The sequence below is a fragment of the Bufo bufo genome, chromosome 1 (assembly GCF_905171765.1).
Source record: "Bufo bufo chromosome 1, aBufBuf1.1, whole genome shotgun sequence".
Taxonomy (NCBI): Eukaryota; Metazoa; Chordata; class Amphibia; order Anura; family Bufonidae; genus Bufo; species Bufo bufo.
The window spans coordinates 488,482,368-488,505,429 of NC_053389.1; the positions used below are offsets into that span (position 1 = coordinate 488,482,368).

The following is a 23,062-nucleotide window of genomic DNA, read 5'->3' on the forward strand; positions in this document are numbered from 1 at the left end:
ATTTCCGGAGAAGAGTTATTGATCCAGGGAGTTATTTTGACTGCCCGAATAGAGTCGGGGAGGATTTTTTTTCCCCATAAATTGAGGAGGATTGTCTTCCACCTCACAGGGGTTTCTTTGGCCTTCCTAGGAATCAACTTGCAGGATAACAGGCTGAACTGGATGGACAGATGTCTTTTTTCATAGTAAACTATGTTACTATTTTACTATATGTATATTTCAAGAAAACTAAATGGTATACTTTTTACAAATACTCTCTTGCCTAAAACCCCAAACTTCACAGCAGATTAATGCACACACACACAAATGGACAGATTAGGGTGGGTTCAACAGGGTTATAACGGAACATAACAGAATCCATAGGATGGAATGCAAAACGGAAGCCTTTAAGAGGCATTCCGTTTTGCTCCGTCCTAATAGAAGTATATGGGAAAACATAACGGATCCGTCTGGGTCCCGTTATGCAAGACGGAAAATTAAGTCCTGTCGATGGGACTTTGTTTTCCGTCTTGCATAACGGGAACTAGACGGATCCGTTTTGATTCCCATAGACTTCTATTAGGACAGAGATCAAATGGAATGCCTTTTAAAGGCGTCCCTTTTGCATTCCGTCATAATGCAAGTCTCCGTCCTTCCGTCTTATGGATTCCGTTATGTTCCGTTATTACCCTGTTATAATGGAAAGCCATAACGGACTCCATAACGCTAGTGTGAACCCACCCTTACAATGTTCACTTACAGTATATAATTAGTAGGAGTGAAAAAAAAGTCTACCCATGGACCCCATGTACTATATGCCATTTATACAGGTGTCTTCTTATGTGCCAGAGAGGCCTCTGGACCTGCTCAGGCAACAGTGCCTGGGTGTGACTGCTGCCTATGTATTGCCTATATCTATGCCCCTAGGTCTATCAAGTTAATTCAAGTAAGGCCTCATGCACACGACCGTTGTGTGGTTTGCGGATCCGCAAAACACGGATGGCGTCCGTGTGTGTTCCGCAATTTTCTGAACGGCACAGACAGCTATTAAAATAACTGCCTATTCTTGTCTGCAAAAAAAGGACAAGAATAGGACAGGTTATATTTTTTTGTGGACCTGTGGACCACGGAACGGAGCATTTTTTGCGGCCCCACAAAACGGCGGCTCGGATGCGGACCAGAACAACGGTCGTGTGCATAAGGCCTAAAGGAATTGTGGGTTGCAATAAAGGCAGGAGAGGAAGGAAAAAAAATCAACATATATGTTTTTATCCAGATGGCTACCTCAAATGACAGGTGATATCAGAATGGACCAACATTTATCTTTCTACTTTTACATAAGCAGTTATGTTATTTTATTTCAAGAACACATCTAACCTTCCCTTGGAGACTGCAACTGTATCTGATAAAATTTGTTTCTGAGGATGATGCTACAGTTTCAAAGCTCTAAATATAAAGAGCCCCTTTTATTGCTGGACATTGAACCTGCATTCCTCCACCTACAGAAGCTGCCTTCCAGTCTTTTAAGGCCTCATGCACACAACTGTATTTTTTATCCATGTGCTATTTGCATTTTTTGTGGCTAGGACACTGACACATTCATTTCTATGGGGCCATGCACACATCCAAAATTATTGCCGTGGCCATTCCGCAAATTATAGAACATGTCCTACTTCAGTCATTTCATTAAACTTTTCTAATTTCTTTTTTCAATGCACACAGAATGGAATGCAGCTTTTAGGTCTATAGACCCAAATATGTCCAGTAGAGTAGTGTGTGCCTTTCATTCATTCATTCATAGTGTATGACAAACATCATAAAATAGCTATAAGCCAATATTCAAAAATTCTGATGCTTGAAAAAAATATTTCCTAAAGGTGGATTTAAAAGGGGCGACTGGGTGGCCGATTGTCAGGAAGGAAGGGTTCAGTGAAGGAGACTGCGCATTTACAAAGAGCGATCTCCTTCACTATATGAGGCCAGGGGATCGCGGTCATGATCGGAGGTGCCTGCATGAATGACAGGATCACCCGATGAACAAGCATTTCACTCGTTCAATGGCTGATCGGCGGTACATTTAGATTGCCAGATAATCTGGAACCACCGGTCATTCACGATAATCTGGTGCGTCTAAATCCACCTTTAGGGCTGTATTAACACCAACAGATTATCTGACAGATTTTCTGACCAGTCATTGGTCAGATGGTTATACACACCAACTATTGGTCTGATTGGACAGAAATTGGTCAGATAATCTGTTGGTGTAATACAGCCCTTAGCCTGTTCCAATGAGGTGATTGTTTCATTAAGTTTTATAGCTTGTTGTAAAAAGAAAATCATGAAAGAGTTGCTGCCAGCCAAATAACACTTACCCTTCAGGTATAATTATCAATTTCCACAAGCAACTCTCATCCCTTTTGTGAATGGTAGACGGTAGAAGCACATAATGCCGATAGAAGATAATTATCAACTGTCACTTGTTACTTTTATTAACGCTCTTTTTCATGATACAACATTGCTCAGGGGATAATAATAAGGCTGGGCACTTCCTGGCACCTAACCTTTTTCTGTTTTCCTGCTTATTTTATTCATTACACACTGTTTTTCTAGATAAAATAGATAGATGGATAGAGATAGATAGGCTAAACGGAAAAATTCCACGGCACTCCCAAAATAACTAAATGAAAAAGAATGTTCTTTAATCACCAGACAGCGCGTTTCAGTCTTCTAACTGGGACTTTTCTCAAGCAGTGACAACATACAATGGTGCAATGTGCAAGTATATAAACATCTCCATAGTAAATTATCATTAAACATACCTAGTGAATAAAACATAATTCTTATACATAAATGAAAATAGAACATGAGCTATTTCATTGTAATCATTATAGTGAATCCATGTGTAAAGAAAATAATTTATAATAATTCATTTATATTCATGTCTTCTACATAATTAGTGATAATCAACATATCCCACAGTTTATACATGATCAGTGATAATCAAAATATCTCACAGTTGTGGGAACACAGGTGTAAGTTATAAAGAAAGCAGATAAGGAAACCAAATACCAGCATGGACCCGCTGCACGTGTATTCCGCGTCATGTACTATGTATTGCGCATGCTCTCAGGTTACCAGTGTTTCCCTGTGGAGCGCATTACCCAGCGGCCCAGCGATACTCGCATGTGACCGAGCGCTGGGTCACGTGATCCCACCCCACATGGAACGGACTCTGAACCACAAGCATCACCCTAGTGATGAAGTCACATGACTAAATATAACAGAGACTATGTATATCTTGCCATTGAAACAATACACAGAAAATCCAGGTTTATTAACAATATAATGGGGGAATAGGATGAGATGTTAGATAAACAGATAATAATGGGATGGAGATTCTACATGTCACGCCGCATCTTTCCACTGCACACGAGACATGTTGGAGGCCGATGCGGCTGCTTCCTCATCACATACATCAAACAAAGCTGCAGCAAACCACAGACTCCTATCCCTTATGTTAAAAAAAAATATGAGTTCACCATTATAGATGGGATAGTAAGTAACCCTGACCCATGACACAATTCTGTTACATGAAGCATGGCAACTAGGGGGGCCACACATCGAACCAATGTCGGATAACCGGCATGCGATCATCATATGTGGCTCCCTTACCCAACTGTACAGGGGAACAGAGAAACTCTATTCATGTTTGTAGTACATAAAGATCAAACATCTCATGCATAACACCCCAGTTTGGAAAAATGTTTCTGAAAAATATTAGTAACTACAATAGAAAGAGAACATAGTAACTCAGAGAGATCATTTTCTATCAAAAGTAATCATTTAATAATGCTAATCGGCAGAGGAAGGGTCGACACGTTTCACATATAGGGTATTCCATATCCATTCTTTTCTGCAACAAAGAAAAAAAGTGTAAGTTTTCATTTTTTTTACAAAAAAAGGTCAGCAAAAATAGCACCAAAGGGGGTATAAGAGCAAGTTTGGACAAGAATAATCACTCATTAGGGGATATAAGAAAAAATCCAAGGTTTGAAATCCACATTTAATCCATTAGTTCTTAAGGTATTCAATTGAGAGATCCATTGGATGTCAAGTTTTTTTAAGAAGAGACTTCTATTGCCTCACTTATGGGATACAGGAATATGATCAATCAACATACATTTCAAGTCCCCTTCTTTGTGCCCAAGTTCAGAGAAGTGATTAGAAACCGGCAAGTCCATTCATTTTTTTTTGTTATAGTGGATCTATGTTGATTTAGACGGGTCTTAAAATCTAAAGAAGTTTCACCCACATATAGTAGATTGCACGGACACCATAAGATATACAATACAAATATGCAGTCACAAGTTAAGTAATGATTAATTTGATATTTTTTTGTTGTACTGGGGTTAATGAATACACTTCCTTTTTGCATGTAGCGACAATTTATACAATTTAAACATGGGAAACAACCCATTTTGTGACGTCGCAAGTAGCTTTGGCTTAGTATTTTTTGTGGGCCTATATCTGCATGAACAAGTTTATCTCTCAAATTTGTGGGTCTCCTATATGATATAAGGGGAAGGGATTTAAATTCCTGAATATCATCATATCCACTTCTTATAACTGGCCAATGTTTATTAACTATCTCCCTTATAATATAGCTGCTCTCAGTGTATGTTGTCACAAGGGGGATTCTTTTTAAGTGTTTTCTTTCTTGTTTTGTAATTCCAACCTATTTTTATCTTGGATTGAAGTTAAATGAGTATTCAACACTGAGTTAGGGAAACCCCTGTTCTGGAAAGCTCTAGTCATATTTTTCAATGTCAAATCTAATTGTTCATCATCATTCACAACACACTTTGCGCGTAGAAACTGACTCAATGGAAGGGATTTAACCATTGCCCTAGGATGGGCACTATCATATCTCAAAGCAGTGTTTCTGTCTGTAGGTTTAACATAAACATCTGTGAGTATCCTATTATTTATTAATATAATTTTCGTATCCAAAAAGTGAATCTCCTCCGTTGAGTAGTCCAATGTAAATTTGATGTCCTCATCAATAGTATTCAAAAATGAGAAAAAGCAAAGAAGCTGATCCTCTGTACCAGTCCAAATGAGAAAGACCTCATCTATGTATCACAACCACCTCAGAACATGTCCGAAGGGGTGCGACACATAGATGTATGTCTCCTCCAAGAAGGCGACTGCCATGTTTGCATACGTCGGCGCCACGTTTGACCCCATGGCGGTCCCCCTCATTTGCTTAAAAAAATTATTAGAAAACAATTGCAAGTCAACACCATATGTAGAAGGCTAAGGATGAATTCCTAACAGCCTGCAGAGAATTCAGATTGTAACAGTGCCCTCCTGACAACTTCTATACCAAAAGTGTGTCTCATAGATGTATATAAACTGACAATATCCAGAGAAGCCAAAATGGCAAAGCCAAAAATTTGAGAGATAAACTTGTTCATGCAGATATAGGCCCACACAAAAGACTATGCCAAAGCTTCTTGCGAAGTCAAGAAATGGGTTGTTTTCCATGTTTAAATTGTATAAATTGTCGCTACATGCAAAAGGGAAGTGTATTCATTCACCCCAGTACAACAAAAAAATATAAAATTAATCATTACTTAACTTGTAACTCCACATTTGTAGTGTATATGTTATGGTGTCCGTGCAATCTACTATATGTGGGTGAAACTTCTTTAGATTTTAAGACGCGTCTAAATCAACATAGATACACAATAAAAAATAAAAAAATGGACTTGCCGGTTTCTAAACACTTCTCTGAACTTGGGCACAAAGAAGGGGACTTGAAATGTATGTTGATTGATCATACTCCTGTATCCCGTAAGAAAGGCAATAGAAGACTCTTCTTTAAAAAAAAAAACATGAAATCCAATAGATCTCTCAATTGAATACCTTAAGACCTAATGGATTAAATGTGGATTTCAAACCTTGGATTTTTTTTCTTAATAACTCCCCTTATAAGTGATTATTCTTGTCCAAACTTGCTCTTGTACCCCCTTTGGTGCTATTTTTGCAGACTTTTTTTTTTGCAAAAAAATGAAAACTTAAATTTTTTTTCTCTGTTGCAGAAAAGAATGGATATGGAATACCCTATATGTGAAACTAGTGTCGACCCTTCCTCTTTCATTTAGCATTAATATATGATTACTTTTGATAGAAAATTATATCTCTGAATTACTATGTTCTCTTTCTATTGTAGTTACTATTATTTTTCGGAAAAATGTTTCCAAATTGGGGTGTTATGCATGAGATCTTTATGTACTACAAACATGAATAGAGTTTCTCTGTTCCCCTGTACAGTCGGGTAAGGGAGCCACATATGATGATCGCATGCCGGTTATCCGACATTGGTTTGATGTGTAGCCCTCTAGTTGCCATGCTTCATGTAACAGAATTGTGTCATGGGTCAGGGTTACTTACTATCCCATCTATAATGGTGAACTCATATTTTTTTTTAACATAAGGGATAGGAGTCTGTGGTTTGCTGCAGCTTTGTTTGATGTCTGTGATGAGGAAGCAGCTGCTTCGGCCTCCAACATGTCTCGTGTGCAGTGGAAAGATGCGGCGTGACATGTAGAATCTCCATCCCATTATTATCTGTTTATCTAACATCTCATCCTATTCCCCCATTATATTGTTAATAAACCTGGATTTTATGTGTATTGTTTCAATGGCAAGATATACATAGTCTCTGTTATATATAGTCATGTGACTTCATCACTAGGGTGATGCTTGTGGTTCAGAGTCCGTTCCATGTGGGGTGGGATCACGTGACCCAGCACGCAGTCACATGCGAGTATCGCTGGGCCGATGGGTAATGCGCTCCACAGGGAAACACTGGTAACCTGAGAGCATGCGCAATACATAGTACATGACGCGGAATACACGTGCAGCGGGTCCATGCTGGTATGTGGTTTCCTTATCTGCTTTCTTTATAACTTACACCTGTGTTCCCACAACTGTGAGATACAGTGGATATAAAAAGTCTACACACCCCTGTAAAAATGTCAGGTTTCTGTTCTGTAAAAAAATGAGACAAAGATAAATCATTTCCGAACTTTTCCCACCTTTAATGTGACCTATAAACTGTACAACTCAATTGAAAAACAAACTGAAATCTTTTAGGTGGAGGGAAGAAAACTAAAAAAACTAAAATAATGTGGTTGCATAAGTGTGCACACCCTCCTATAACTGGGGATGTAGCTGTGTTCAGAGTTAAGCAATCACATTCAAAATCATGTTAAATAGGAGTCAGCATACACCTGCCATCATTTAAAGTGCCTCTGATTAACCCCAAATAAAGTTCAGCTGCTCTAGTTGGTCTTTCCTGAAATTTTCTTAGTCATGGTCCACAGAGAGCTTCCAAAGCATCAGAGGGATCTCATTGTTAAAAGGTATCAGTCAGGAGAAGGGTACAAAAGAATTTCCATGGCACTGAATATACCATGGAACACAGTGAAGACATCATCAAGTGGAGAAAATATGGCACAACAGTGATATTACCAAGAACTGGACGTCCCTCCAAAATTGATGAAAAGACGAGAAGAAAACTGGTCTGGGAGGCTACCAAGAGGCCTACAGCAACATTAAAGGAGCTGCAGGAATATCATTAAGGAGCTGCAGGAATATCTGGCAGGCACTGGCTGTGTGGTACATGTGACAACAATCTCCCGTATTCTTCATATGTCTGGGCTATGGTGTAGAGTGGCAAGACGAAAGCCTTTTCTTATGAAGAAAAACATCCAAGCCAGACTACATTTTGCAAAAACACATCTGAAGTCTCCCAAAAGCATGTGGGAAAAGGTGTTATGGTCTGATGAAACCAAGGTTGAACTTTTTGGCCATAATTTCAAAAGATATGTTTGGCGCAAAAACAACACTGCACATCACCAAAAGAACACCATACCCACAGTGAAGCATGGTGGTGGCAGCATCATGATTTGGGGCTGTTTCTTTTCAGCTGGAACTGGGGCCTTAGTTAAGCTAGAGGGAATTATGAACAGTTCCAAATACCAGTCAATATTGGCACAAAACCTTCAGGCTTCTGCTAGAAAGCTGAACATGAAGAGGAACTTCATCTTTCAGCATGACAACGACCCAAAGCATACATCTAAATCAACAAAAGAATGGCTTCACCAGAAGAAGATTAAAGTTTTGGAATGGCCCAGCCAGAGCCCAGACCTGAATCTGATTGAAAATCTGTGGGGTCATCTGAAGAGGGCTGTGCACAGGAGATGCCCTCGCAATCTGACAGATTTGTAGTGTTTTTGCAAAGAAGAGTGGGAAAATCTTGCCAAGTCAAAATGTGCCATTCTGATAGACTCATACCCAAAAAGACTAAGTGCTGTAATCAAATCAAAAGGTGCTTCGATAAAGTATTAGTTTAAGGGTGTGCACACTTATGGAACCATATTATTTTATTTTTATATTTTTTCTTCCCTCCACCTAAAAGATTTCAGTTTGTTTTTCAATTGAGTGGTACAGTTTATAGGTGTCACGGCTGAGGATGGGGGAAACCCTCAGCCGTGCGATGCCAGAAGATGTTAGTGGCTACTCGGCCAGGACCACAGAAATAGGGAGCAGGTCACCTCCTAGAGCTTCCCTAATCTGACCCTGACTCCTAGCTGCATGAGCCGATCTTGAAGGTAGGAGGGCTCATGCTCAGGAACCTCGGATGCCTACTGACCCTCCGCCGATCCCTGAACTAGGAGCTGGGTAGACAGCCCGTTCCTCCTGGACACGGAGGAACAGGAGTCTCACTGGCCAAGCTGCAAGGAAAAGGGGTACAAAAACAGACCTACGGATATGGCAGGTGAACTGCACTAGTTCCACCTACCTGCCACAGCCTTGCTGACTGGATACTTGTGCTGACACGCTGACGTCCACAGCATACTAAAAAGGACACAGCCAACACACATACAGACAGAAACCCAGATCCATAGCTGCATTAAATAACAAAAGGAAAACAACATCGACTAAACATCACATAACATTTGCTTATGACCACAAGGGTGGCCCTCACTGGCAGATGGTATTAGGTAGGAGGATGACTCCAGCAGACCATGGCTGAAGTACACCTCTGACTACTGCTCTCAGCAGAGGCTAAATAGCCCATGTAGCCACACCCACACAGACACACCCAGTGCACACACACTAGGAAGGGAATTAACCCTTCCCACACCAGGGAAGGGAAGACAGCCACTTAAAGGGGGCGTGCACACATAATTACACTGCAGCTGTTACCGCAGGCAACGACATGCGTGGCAACCGTGTCCTGGGAGTCAGCCAGAAGGCCGAGACACTGCCACCACATGTACACACTAACACGTTGCCTCGGGCAGCCACAAGTGAAGGGAAAATGTAAGTGCACACACACAAACCTCGTGCACACCAAAGCTATAAAACGGCACACCTACAAAGACAGGTTGCCAGGTGCAACCGCATGCAGTTTGCAGCAAGCTGCCAAGCAACAGCTCAGGCTGCTATGCTGCCAAGTACTGTCACGGAACCATGAACCAGACGTACAACAAGGGATAAGTGAAAATAAGAAGGCTTTATTGAAAATAAAGCTGTAAAGCAAAAGTCCAAACGGATGGCGAAACCGAAGCAGAGTCTTTGCGAAGCCAGAGGTCAGGAACCAGAAGGGTAGTCAGACGAAGCCAGGATCAGGAACCAGCAGGGTAGTCAGACGAAGCCAGGATCAGGAACCAGCAGGGTAGTCGGACGAAACCAGGATCAGGAACCAGCAGGGTAGTCGGACGAAACCAGGATCAGGAACCAGAAGCAGCAGCAGTCTAGAAGCATGTGAACACAGGGGGACCAAGCAAGGAACTGAAGCCACAGACCTCCTATATATATGAGCTAGGCATCCAGCTCCTCCCAGTGGGAAGGAGGAGCCGCAGGGTGGGAGGCTACAAGAAACCCAGAAACCAAGATGGCCGCCAGCACATGTCAAACGAAGGAGAACAGCAAGAAGGCAAGACCATGACAAGTACATCAAGAACATGTTGCCAACGGCAACCACAAGTGAGGCAACATACAAGCGGCCCTCACCTGTGGTTGAAACAACCACACGAGACCGCAGGCAACAGCATGCGGTTTAGGAGTCACGACCATGACCATGGTCATGACAATAGGTCACATTAAAGGTGGAAAAAGTTCTGAAATGATTTATCTTTGTCTCATTTTTTACATCGCAGAAAACTGACATTTTAACAGGGGTGTGTAGACTTTTTATATCCACTGTATTTTAATTATCACTGATCATGTATAAACTGTGGAATATGTTGATTATCACTAATTATGTAGAAGACATGAATATAAATGAATCATTATGAATTATTTTCTTTACACATGGATTCACTATAATGATTACAATGAAATTTGGTGATAGATCATGTTCTATTTTCATTTATGTATAAGAATTATGTTTTATTCATGATCAATTAATATGGAGATGTTACATGATTACATGATCAATTAAAGGGTTTCTATCACTTCGTATGCCATAATTAGCTCTCAGACACTAGCGATCTGCTAGTGTCTGCTCTGGCCAACCATCCTAATATAACAGCTTTTGGGGCAGCCGTTTTGCTAAAAAAATAACTTTTATAAATATGCTAATGAGCCTCTAGGTGCTATGTGGGCGTCATTAGCACCTAGAGGCTCCGTCTACCTTCATACACAGCCACCGCCCAGCGCGTCCCTCCAGCCCGCCCATCTCCTGATGAATGCGATCCTCCGTGTGACGCAACGGACGAATTCTCGCGCATGCGCCGTGCGCGGCTGTATTCGGCGCATGCGCAGAGAATGTCTGACCGCTTCCCTGCTCAGACATCTCCACTGCGCCTGCGCCGATGACGTCATAGAGCTCCAAGGAACAGGCAAAGTGGAGATGTCTGAGCAGGGAAGCGGTCAGACATTCTCTGCGCATGCGCCGAATACAGCCGCGCACGGCGCATGCGCGAGAATTCGTCCGTTGCGTCACACGGAGGATCGCATTCATCAGGAGATGGGCGGGCTGGAGGGACGCGCTGGGCGGTGGCTGTGTATGAAGGTAGACGGAGCCTCTAGGTGCTAATGACGCCCCCATAGCACCTAGAGGCTCATTAGCATATTTATAAAAGTTATTTTTTTAGCAAAACGGCTGCCCAAAAAGCTCTTATATTAGGATGGTTGGCCAGAGCAGACACTAGCAGATCGCTAGTGTCTGAGAGCTAATTATGGCATACGAAGTGATAGAAACCCTTTAATATGGAGATGTTTATATACTTGCACATTGCACCATTATATGTTGTCACTGCTTGAGAAAAGTCCCAGTAAGAGGACTGAAAAGTGCTGTCTGGTGATTAAAGAACATTCTTTTTAATTTACTTATTTTGGGAGTGCCGTGGAATGTTTCCTTTTTGTCTTTTTGGATGGTGGATCGTCTCTTCAGGCGCTGGCACACCACACTTATTTGACAGCTGTGCTGCTCATACCATTTTTTAAGTTTCTTCTCTAGATAGATAGATAGATAGATAGATAGATAGATAGATATGAGAGATACTTATTTTCCAAACTTATCTCCTTCTGTTTAGCTAAGGCTAAGTGCCAGGGCCAGGATGACGGTTAGGCGAAGGTAGGTGCCTGCTTAGGGCACCATCTGGCTACCCACCAGGGGGAGAGGTGCAAATATATTTTAGTAAAAAAAAAAATTGCTTTCTTAAAAATTACTTTGCTCCCATTGTGGAAACTCATTAGTACAGGAGGTCTGTATTAATTTTGAGGTGTGGAGGTCTGTATCAATTTTTGGAGTCTAGTCTGTATTTATTCTGGGGTCTGGTCTGGGAGTGTGTATTCATTCTGGGGTCTGGGAGCCTGTATTAATTTTGGGTCTGTCTGGAGGTCTGTATATATTTTGGAGTCTGTCGGGAGGTCTGTATTCATTTTGGGGTTTGGGGGTCTGTATTCTTTTTGGGTTCTCATCTGGGGTCTGTATTAAGAAAGGGCTGTGGAGCCATGTAAAATTTATTTTTCTTTAGAATGTTATAAAATAGTAAAAGTAACTAGAAAAGCTATAATTTCTGGGGAATAATAGCACACCAATCGAGAACAACCCGCACGTTTCGGCATATTACTGTCTATGTTGTGTAAAAACTGTGGGAGAAGTTAGGGTGGTAAATTTGGCTATAATAATAAGAATATATATGTGAGATAACAGTATGTGGTCTTGCCATGCAAGAACACTTAATGATACCTTTCTGTTTCTCCCTCCTCTCTGGTCTCTGTACTTCCAAGTCTCTCTTGACTTTGATATGTGACAGCTGTGGCCAGTGATTGGGAAGCAGGTGGCGGGGATCAGTAAGATATCACTACTTTTATTATTTAATAAATTTCTACTTAGTTTAAAAAAAAATACATGGCTGAACAAATCCATTAATTTCGAGTAATGACCTGAGTTTGAATCTATATTGGTGTCTGGCCTGGGATGTAATGCCTATAGTCTGCTATGGGATCTTTTATTTTCTAGTTCTGCATCTGCATCTTTTTGAACTTTTATTTTGGCACTACAGTATTTGGGGCATTAGGCAACATTATCATTATAATAATGTGGGCACATGGGGCAACAGACACAGTTTTGGTGGAAGCTACAAGATGGCAGTGTTAAAAGGGCAACTGGATAGAGAGTTACTTTGCTACTGAGGGTGGGGATATACTACAGAAGCAATGAGTCGAAGTCAGAAGTATAGCCTTAGGCCTCTTTCACACGACAGTTTATTTTTTTCCGCTTATGGGACGTTTTTTGCGTTCCGTATACGGTCCGTATACGGAACCGTTCATTTCAATGGTTCCGCAAAAAAACAGAATGTACTCCGTATGCATTCCATTTCCATATTTCCGTTTTTCCGTTCCGTTATAAGATAGAACATGTCCTATTATTGCCCGCAAATCACTTTCTGTGGCTCCATTCAAGTAAATGGGTCCGCAAAAAAAAAACGGAACACATATGGAAATGCATCTGTATGTCTTCCATATCCGTTCAGTTTTTGCGGAACCATCTATTGAAAAGGTTATGCCCAGCCCAATTTTTTCTATGTAATTACTGTATACTGTATATGCCATACGGAAAAACGGAATGGAAAAACGGAAACACAACGGAAACAAAAAACGAAACAATGGATCCAGAAAAAACGGCCCGCAAAACACTGAAAAAGCCATACGGTCGTGTGAAAGAGGCCTTAGGCTCCATTCACACGTCCGTGGTGAATTGCGGACCCGCAAATTGCGGATCCGCAACACACCCGCACGGCACCCCTATAGAAATGCCTATTTTTGTCCGCAAGCTGCGGACAAGAATAGGACATGTTCTATCTTTTGCGGAGCTGCGGACCTGAAGATCGGGGCAGCGCTCCGCAAATGTGGATGCTGACAGCACACTGTGTGCTGTCCGCATCCATTCCGTTCCCATAGAAAATGAATGGGTCCGCACCCGTTCCGCAAAATTGCGGAACGGATGCGGACCCATTTGCGGACGTGTGAATGGAGCCTTAATCTCAAGGGCTCTAATGTAAAGTCAGTAACTGGCCCCATCTACCATGTGCCATTTATTAATAATACTGCCTTCTTCTATGGGTGAGGGGGGCTACACATCCCTAGATGCCAAAGATGTCTGCACAGTAAACTATACAGTCTTCAGAAGAAATCATAATTATGGTCTGGACCAAATGGAGAAGAAAAGAATAGTGAACAATTCAAATCATTGGAGAAGTCACCTGTGAGTCAGTCGATTTGCAATTGTTATGCCTGTGAATGATTATTTTAAAATGCATTTAAACCTCTTTATTAAAAAGTATGGCCATGCACTTTGCCTATTCGGCCTAGGTCCCCAAAACATCTTATCTCTGCCTTGCAAAGTGCACATCTGCACTAGTATTCCGGTATTCTGTTCCAACATAGAAACAGAATACGAGAACCATATGCCTCACACTCGGGATGGATTCCATTCATTATAAAGGGGTCCACTGGGTGTGGTATTTTGTTTCTTGGTTTTTGTTTTTGTTTTTTGTTTTTTTCAAAAATCTCTACCTTAGTTGTGAACCTTATGTGTTGTGCTAATGTACATATGCCTAAGATAACTTCTTAAAGAGGTTGTCTGGTTTTGAAAACCCATTTTCAAATATTCTATTAAGCCATTTTGAGTTAATAGAAGATATCCCTCACTTAGGATTTCCACCAGTTAGCTGAATGAAAAGTGTGTCTGTTTCTCTCTTTATAGAGCAGATGGACCATCCATGCCTTACATGGATGATCCATTGATTTTAATTGCGACCATGCAATACTATATGGTGGCACTCTAGTGACACTCTAGGAGGATTGAACACATGCTGTAAGGTTACACATGGGGAGATAAACAGATATGGCGGCACTGCCCCAACACTCCTCCATGGCATCCGGGAAAACACACTCCGTAGCAGTGACACTGTAAACTCACAACGGATCTCAGCAGTGCTCAGTCTAGAGTAAATAAGCAAAGAGTACGAAAATAAGAGACGGCACTCACCAGTAAAAGTCCAAGTGTTACTTTTGCTGTAAGGTTCCCCAGTGGATTACACCTGATTGTTTAGGGCCCCGGCAGTGGACAACTTACAGTATATTAGCTTTATTTTAGTGGACATTTCTAACAAAAAAAAGTATTGTAAAAGTTGACAATCCCTTTTTGAACTCATATGTATCTGTAGTGATGTAGCAGGAAAAAAACTATACAGACAAAAATTATTTTTATTTAATGTCCGCATTACTAATGGCCATGTGGTATTGAAGTGCCTTGCGGCCATTAACAATGCAGACCGGCTATACAGTGTGGTCTTCATTAACTAAATAAAAGGCAGCTGTAGCCCAACTGCAGCTGGCCGTGCCCTGAATGACTCACAATCGGCCGTGTGGTTGTATCTTTGGATTGGCGCGGGTCTGACCACCAGTACTCCCGCTGATCAAGAAAACAGGGGTCCTATCAGTGATGTAACTAGAGTTCTATGGGCCCCAGAGCAAACTTTGGATCAGCCCCCCATCCCCCCAGACTCAGACACAGTCGCACCCTCTGCGACCAGGATTATTACACCCCTGGTCTCTGGTAATAATAATATCCCCCCACTACCCCCAGTAATGTCCATATAGCGCCCACAGTAATGTACCCATAGTTCCCCCAGTAATGTCCTTCCACTGCCCCCAGTAACGTCCTTCCACTGCCCCCAGTAAAGTCCCCTACTGCCTCCGGTAATGTCCTTCCACTACCCCAGTAATGTCCCCCTGCCCCCAGCAATGTCCCCCACTGCCCCCAGTAATGTCCTTCCACTGCCCCCAGTAATGTCCTTCCACTTCCCCCAGTAAAGTCACCTACTGCCCCCGGTAATGTCCTTCCACCACCCCAGTAATGTCCCCCTGCCCGCAACAATGTCCCCCACTGCCCCTAGTAATGTCCTTACACTGCCCCCAGTAATGTCCTTCCACTGCCCCCAGTAATGTCCTTCCACTTCCCCCAATAAAGTCACCTACTGCCCCCGGTAATGTCCTTCCACCACCCCAGTAATGTCCCCCACTGCCCCCAGTAATCTCCCTATAGTGCCCCAAGTAATTTTCCCCCAGTCTTCCTTCACATATAACTGGGCCCAGCACTGTCACTGTACTTCATGCCGGGCCCCGCTAGAGCACTAATCACAGCAGCATCACATGCAGTCGGTCCGGCATCTATCAGGCCACAGCACTGCCCTACAAGTAGTATTCACAAATAAGCAGGTGACTTTACACACCACTTTAAGAATTGTAAAAAAAAATTAGGTAAATGTATTAAAGGAATAAGGATAATTAGGCACATGTATCTCCTTTTTAGCAAAATTAGGTAAATACACCAACACCAGACTTACAAACGATAAAGGTTAGACAAAAGACAAAACACCAAACACTGAGAGATACCCGGACCGACCGTATGTGAGGCTACTATGATGAGCGTTCTGACAGGGCCCAGCATGAAGTACAGTGACAGTTACATGTGAGTGCACCCCCGCCAGGCCCGATTGTTATGCCCCTAATTCCCATGTCCTTTTGTTTAAAGGGAGTCTGTCATCACAGTTTCACCTTTTTACCCCTTCCCATAGCTTTCTAGCAGCATTACAGTTAATAAAAACGTTACCTTTATAAGCAATCGTGGACTTATAAAACTGGCAAAAATCATCTTAGTAGGATATGCAAATTAGGGCTTGCAAGTGCCCAGGGGCGGCGTCAACCTCGTAGGTGCCCAGGCAGCTCTGCCTTATCGTCGCTTCCCCCCACCCAGTCTTTCCCTCTGCCCGCCCATCCTTTCCCTCTGCCCGCCCATCTTCTTACTTCTTCTCTCGCCGAGATCCCGCGCCTGCGCTCTGAGTCCGTCGGCTGGCGCATGCGCACTGCGATGTCCATTCCTGGTACGGCATCACAGTAATTAATGCGCATGCGCTGGCTAAAGGACAAAGTTAGCCGGCGCATGCGCAATAATTACTGTGATGCCGTACCAGGAATGGAATGGCGCGGGATCTCAGCGAGAGAAGAAGTAAGAAGATGGGCGGGCAGAGGGAAAGGATGGGCAGGCAGAGGGAAAGACTGGGCGGGGGAAAGCGACGATAAGGTTGAGCTGCCTGGGCCCCTACGAGGTTAACGCCGCCCCTGGGCACTTGCAAGCCCTCATTTGCATATCCTACTAAGGCTACTTTTACACTAGCGTTCGGGGCTCCGCTTGTGAGCTCCGTTTGAAGGGGCTCACAAGCGGCCCCGAACGCATCCGTACTGCCCTAATGCATTCTCAGTGGACGCGGATCCGCTCAGAATGCATCAGTCTGCCAGCGTTCAGCCTCCGCTCAGCAGGCGGACATCCGAACGCAGCTTGCAGCGTTCGGGTGTCCGCCTGGCCGTGCAGAGCCAAACTGATCCGTCCAGACTTACAATGGAAGTCAATGGGGACGGATCCGTTTGAAGTTGACACAATATGGTGCAATTTCAAACGGATCCGACCCCCATTAACTTTCAATGTAAAGTCTGGACGGATCCGTCTGACTAACTTTCACACTTAGAATTTTTTCGGAACTATAATGCAGACGGATCCGTTCTGAACGGATCCCAAAGTTTGCATTATAGGAGCGGATCCGTCTGTGCAGACACCAGACGGATCCGCAACTAAACGCAAGTGTGAAAGTAGCCTAAGATGATTTTTGCCAAGTCCACGATTGCTTATAAAGGTAACGTTTTTATTAACTGTAATGCTGCTAGAAAGCTATGGGAAGGGTTAAAAATGTGAAACTGTGATGACAGACTCCCTTTAAATTAAGTGATGATAAAGTATGCACACCACCGCTCAATTCAAAGTTTATGGGACTGAGGAAGACAGAAGAGTACAGCGATGGGGTGATGGCGGAGGGGTGCCGATGCTTGACCACCTCTCACCATATCTCATATGCCCATACGGTACAGAAAAGAGACAACTTAAAGACAATATAGGAAAAACCAAGAACCCCAGAAGGCTCAGAACAGAAGCGTACCTTAGGCTGTGCTTCCCTCAAGGCTTTCGGTATAGTCAGCATGCAAATGCTGTGGATATTTTGCTACTATATAATTTTAAGTCGTACAGGATTAACAAGTCTTGGATTGGCAGGGAATCCCCTTGCTGCTGGGGTAGAAGTGCAACTATAATACATATATAAAATAAAATTGAAACCAGCTATTATACCACCAACAGGAAAAGACCAGCACAAAGAACCACAGCTGGATACTCTCCAGCATACCCATACTATAATGCTGATTACTCGCTCGTATACATCCAGAACCGCTAATCATGTTTTCCAGCTCCTTAGCTGAGCCTTGCTGAATGTTCCATTCAAATATCCATTGAGTAGGAGATTGGCTTTATCCTAGCTTTTCAAGAACTGGTCTCGGCATGCCTTCGTATAGGCACTGGTTTATTTTCAGAAAATAATTCTGAACGATTGAACGTCTGTCCAATACTCTATGTACTCACATTTCTTTTCTTTTTTTTTTGCCAACATGTGTATGTAATTTCATTCGCCACGCATCACGGTAAAGCAGATTAGCTTCAAGGTCACCCACTTATCTAAGCATGTACTGCTCCTCCTGTCAGAGGCTTGCAGCATTGCGTATACACATAGGTGCCCACAAATTAACCAGTGACTTAGCTGATAGCCTCCCTTCCCTATAGGATCTAGCCAAATGATGCATTCTTAATTGGTTGCATATACAGTATATCAGCTAAAAAGGCAAGGAACTTTAAAGGCGTTGTGCAAGAATGGAGGTGGGGGTCACTAAACACCCCCCACCACTTTACCGGACCTATCCAGGAAAGACCACTTATTTGCTCCCCGACTCTAGCTCCTTCTCCTCCAGGGAAGCAATGCTTGGCTGGGCTCATTCCATGTAAACATCCAGTTTGACATTGCCAGAGCCAATCACTGACCGTGGTGGGGACCGGATCCCCTTGCATCATGGGACCATTTGTCAGGATGTAAGGGCGACCAGTGATGCTTACATTGAGGGAGCCGGTAGGTAATCTTCCCCTTACGAGTCTGGTAAAGTGTGGGGGTTGAGCTGCCAAACACATCCCTATTTTTGCAAAACCCCTTTAACTCTCAACCACCAATGAATTACGGTACATACAATTCTTTAATCCGACAGACTTTAATCAACAGACAACAAACTATTAGTTAGGGTCCTTCTACAGGGACAGATTTGTCGGTTGTTTACGCTCCTTTTAAACAAAACAGTCATAACATGCAAGTGTAGGAACACGAATGATCACTTATACGATCATTCATCCCCATTTGCTTCTCATTTGGTGGCAGCACATCCCCTGTTTGCTCATTTGTTTACATGCAGTACCAATGGGAGAAAACCTTCAAAGGAACATTTGCTTGCCCTGTGTAAAAGGCCTTCAACAGAACTTGTTGACATCCATTGAAGATTGCCTGCAGTAGGCTGCTAAGTAGAAACTCACATTCTAAATGGATGAGGAAAATTGCATGGAAAATTGACTTCTACAGAAGAACATACATTTAAATCAATTTTGAAATACATTCATACTGTATTTTAGAGCTCACAGATGTTTTATATAATAACCAAACACTAACCTACATGCCGACTACTACTTTGATGCATTCAGTCTAGATCCTTGAGGACATACTTCTTACTTACTGTTATTACAAAAACAGCTTTAAGGGCCCTTTACACGGGACGAGAATCCTAGGAACGCTTGTTAGCGATTATCTGGTGGTGTAAAGGTGCCGCCAATTACTCGATGAACTAGCGAAATGCTCATTCGTCAGGTAATTGGAAAGCTTGTGTAGGCACCTAAATCACGCTGTGTAAACACGCTCTGCTGCCATCAAACTAAGAATCTGTATGGGAACGAGTGATGGCATTAGAGATCACTCCTCGCCGTACTGAGGAGGAGATCGCTGCTTGTCAATGAGCGGTCTCCTTCACTGACGAGCAGGCGCTTGCTAGGAAGTAAAACTTCCTTCTTGACAATCGCCTGCAAAATTGGCCCGTGCATTTAGGCTTGGGTTCATCTACCAGTAGGCATAGCAGCTACTTTCGAGCCCAACAATTAAGGGACCAATGTCCACTTACACCTAAAAGGTTTTTAACTGAGGACCGATCCTTAAGAAAGGTCATCAGTATCCGATCGGTGGCGTCAGACACCTGGGACCGCAGATCAGTTGTTTACCAAGCACAGCGCCGTATATTGTATAATGGCTATGCTTGGTATCACAGCTTAGCTCCATTCCCTTGAGCTGTTCCTAGGCCATGTGACCGATAAAGCTGACGTCACTGTGAGAACGCCTCCTCAAATAGCTCATCTTCAGGGGTCACGAGTGTTGGACTACCAGATACTGATGATAGGTCATCAGTTAGAAACAGTCGGGAAACCCCTTTAAATGAAAGTAAATTAGTCATGGCTATGGGTGAAGGAGGGGGCATGGAAAATTGTATTCAAGTTTTACAATACAACGCCATGATTTCCCTGACAGCATAGTGTCATACTTGTATTGTGATATCATTGTGCACATTATCTTTGTGCTGTGACATCATTGTGTTTATCTCTTTATTGTGATATTACTATTTATTATCCCTGTACTGACATCACTGTCAGCATTATACTTGTTCTGTCACTTCACTTTGCACATTACCCTTGTACTCTGAAGGTGTTCATTATTCCTGTACTGTGGTATGAAATTGTATGTTATCCCTGTACTGTGACATCACTGTGTGCATTATTCCTGCACTCTGATATTACAGTGTTCATTATTACTGTACAGTGGTATGAAATTGTATGTTATCCCTGTACTGTGACATCACTGTGTGCATTATCCCTGTACTCTGATATTAGTGTTCATTATTCCTGTACTGTGGTATGAAATTGTATGTTATCCCTGTACTGTGACATCACTGTGTGCATTATTCCTGCACTCTGATATTACAGTGTTCATTATTACTGTACAGTGGTATGAAATTGTATGTTATCCCTGTACTGTGACATCACTGTGTGCATTATCCCTGTACTCTGATATTAGTGTTCATTATTACTGTACAGTGGTATGAAATTGTATGTTATCCCTGTACTGTGACATCACTATGTGCATTATTCCTGCACTCTGATATTACAGTGTTCATTATTACTGTACAGTGGTATGAAATTGTATGTTATCCCTGTACTGTGACATCACTGTGTGCATTATCCCTGTACTCTGATATTAGTGTTCATTATTACTATACAGTGGTATGAAATTGTATGTTATCCCTGTACTGTGACATCACTGTGTGCATTATCCCTGTACTCTGATATTAGTGTTCATTATTACTGTACAGTGGTATGAAATTGTATGTTATCCCTGTACTGTGACATCACTGTGTGCATTATCCCTGTACTCTGATATTAAAGTGTTTTATTAGTGTACTGATGTTTCACATTATGCATTATCCTTGTGCATTAGGGAGAACAAAATACTTCTGTTTTCCTGTTCTGAAATGAAGGTGGTCATGGAGGAGTGGGCCCTCCTTACAAGTTTTGCTGTAGGGCCCTATGGTTACTTGTCATTCTCCTGCCTTTTGAGTTTTCACTTTCCATTCTCACCACTTCACAGCACTAAACTGTATAAGTCACCCCATATATCGCATATACCATACAGCCAAACAAGACAAAAAGGTTTGACCCTGATATGCTTCAATGAGTTTACTGACAAGATGTCCAGAAAAATCCCCTGACCCCTGATCACTGCTCCACACAATTCCAGAGCATGTGCATAAATGTTGGTGGTGACTGATATTAGTAATTACAGGGTACATGAGCTGTAGGTGTAATGGCCCTTTAAAGGTCATGTCCTAGGCACACTCATAACAGGGTGCAGGATGGTGGTGTTTATGTGTTTTGTGGTGGAGTAGAAGAAGTCAGAGAGTTGTGGTGCTGCCCATACCAGCAACACCTGTGTAATGCCCAGGATCAGCTACAGTTGGGATTGGCATCTACTGCCCTGGCAGCACTTACCCTGGCGGCTCTGGAAGAATAAGGATCTTCAAATAAAGCCCACATGCGGGGCCGCAGCCTTCTCCAGCGTCCAGCCTTCCCATCAGGACCCACAACGTCCTCTATGCCAAGCCTCTTGCCCAAGTCCTCCTCGTCCTCATCTATAGGCGGTGGTTCTCCAGAAATCAGATCGGGAGTCTCAAATATATCTAGCGCTTCCTCCGCATCCCGGTGCTGGCGATAAGTCATCCAGCAACAGGGCTCCACGTCCGTTTCATCAATGCCCCAAAATGCCAGCTCCTCCTCAAAGAGGGGTCCGCACACATCCGCTGGGCAGTGCAGCTTGCCAGTGCGATAATAGTTGAGAACATAAGCGAAGACCCCAGGGTGGCGATCAAAGAAGAACTCATTGCCACGACAGGTGCCCTGGAAGGTCCCTGGGACCGGCTGCTGGTCCAGCTCATGGTCGCTTGTAGAGTCGCATGCCAGTAATGCCAGTCGGGTCCCGGGCACGGTCTTTAGAGTACTCCGATAGGTTTCGTGCCTGGTGCCCCCCACGTTGAGGATTATCCTCTCGTTCTCATCGATCTTGCCCATATCTCTGGATGCCACATGACGCGCATCGGTGGCAAGGAGAAAGGAGCCTGTGCCCTGTGGTAGTAGAACAGGACACACAAAGGGTTAAACGAAGGCACAGCCTCCCTATCTCCTTCCATGCTGTGATGTACCCATAGTAGCCCTTCTGACAGAGGCAACAGAGCGCCTTTAAACTTGTTGACCTCCAGTTAGTAAGAAGTTCTCCTGCTCCTTCCTACCTGTCTCCGGGCACCCCGCCTCCCAGCCCTGGTCACATAGTAGGTGCTGATCAGTCACCTTCCCCTGGCACACAGCTCACCCCTTTTTTCTACCTATTCTGGATCAAGATCCCATTTACATCCTAGTAAACATAGCTCCCTATGGTCCTCCCACAGATTGTCAGCAACCATCTAGATGCCTATGACTACATGCATGGAACATGCCTCTGCCAGCACAAAGACAAAGCTTCTCCATACCTCACACACAGAGCCAATAAAGTGCCAGTAGTAGGTGCCAGCCTCTCTTCATCTTCCCTGGAAGGATCAAAGGCGAGGATCGATCTTGAAGTGCAAACTACTTGTCTGTTTTATGAATGGCTTCTCCTGCTCCAACTCCAAAGGGTGGTTATTGGTACATGTCCACCTCAGTCCATGTCACAGAGCCCCTTCCTTCTACATCAGCTGCTGGAGGCTTGTCACAAGCACAACAGGCGGTAGCCATTAAACAGAGGAGCACAAACAAAGAATCAGAGGACCTCCTAGAGGATTTTCTGTGATGCCTGCCTCTATCTCTGCTGAAGAGTGAAGAAGATCGTGTGGTGGCTCCAGGAGGAGGAGATGTTGATGATGCCTCCTCGTCAGCCCTCTCCTGATCTAGAAGACAGCTGGAGGAGAGGAGCTGTCCCTTCAGCACCAGCGCAGCCTGCACACA

At 43.2% G+C, this 23,062-nt stretch overlaps 1 protein-coding gene across 5 annotated transcripts in view; it reads right to left on the bottom strand.

Moving 5' to 3' along the window:
- Nucleotides 1–22,153, bottom strand: part of KCNC2 (potassium voltage-gated channel subfamily C member 2) — a 361,653-nt gene extending 339,500 nt beyond the window's left edge. For all 5 annotated transcript variants that reach the window (XM_040415724.1, XM_040415728.1, XM_040415725.1 and 2 more), the window contains exon 1: nt 21,578–22,153. In XM_040415724.1, coding sequence (XP_040271658.1) covers nt 21,578–22,153 — 576 coding nt within the window. The remainder of the gene's footprint in view (nt 1–21,577) is intronic.
- Between the last annotated feature and the right edge of the window lie 909 nt (nt 22,154–23,062).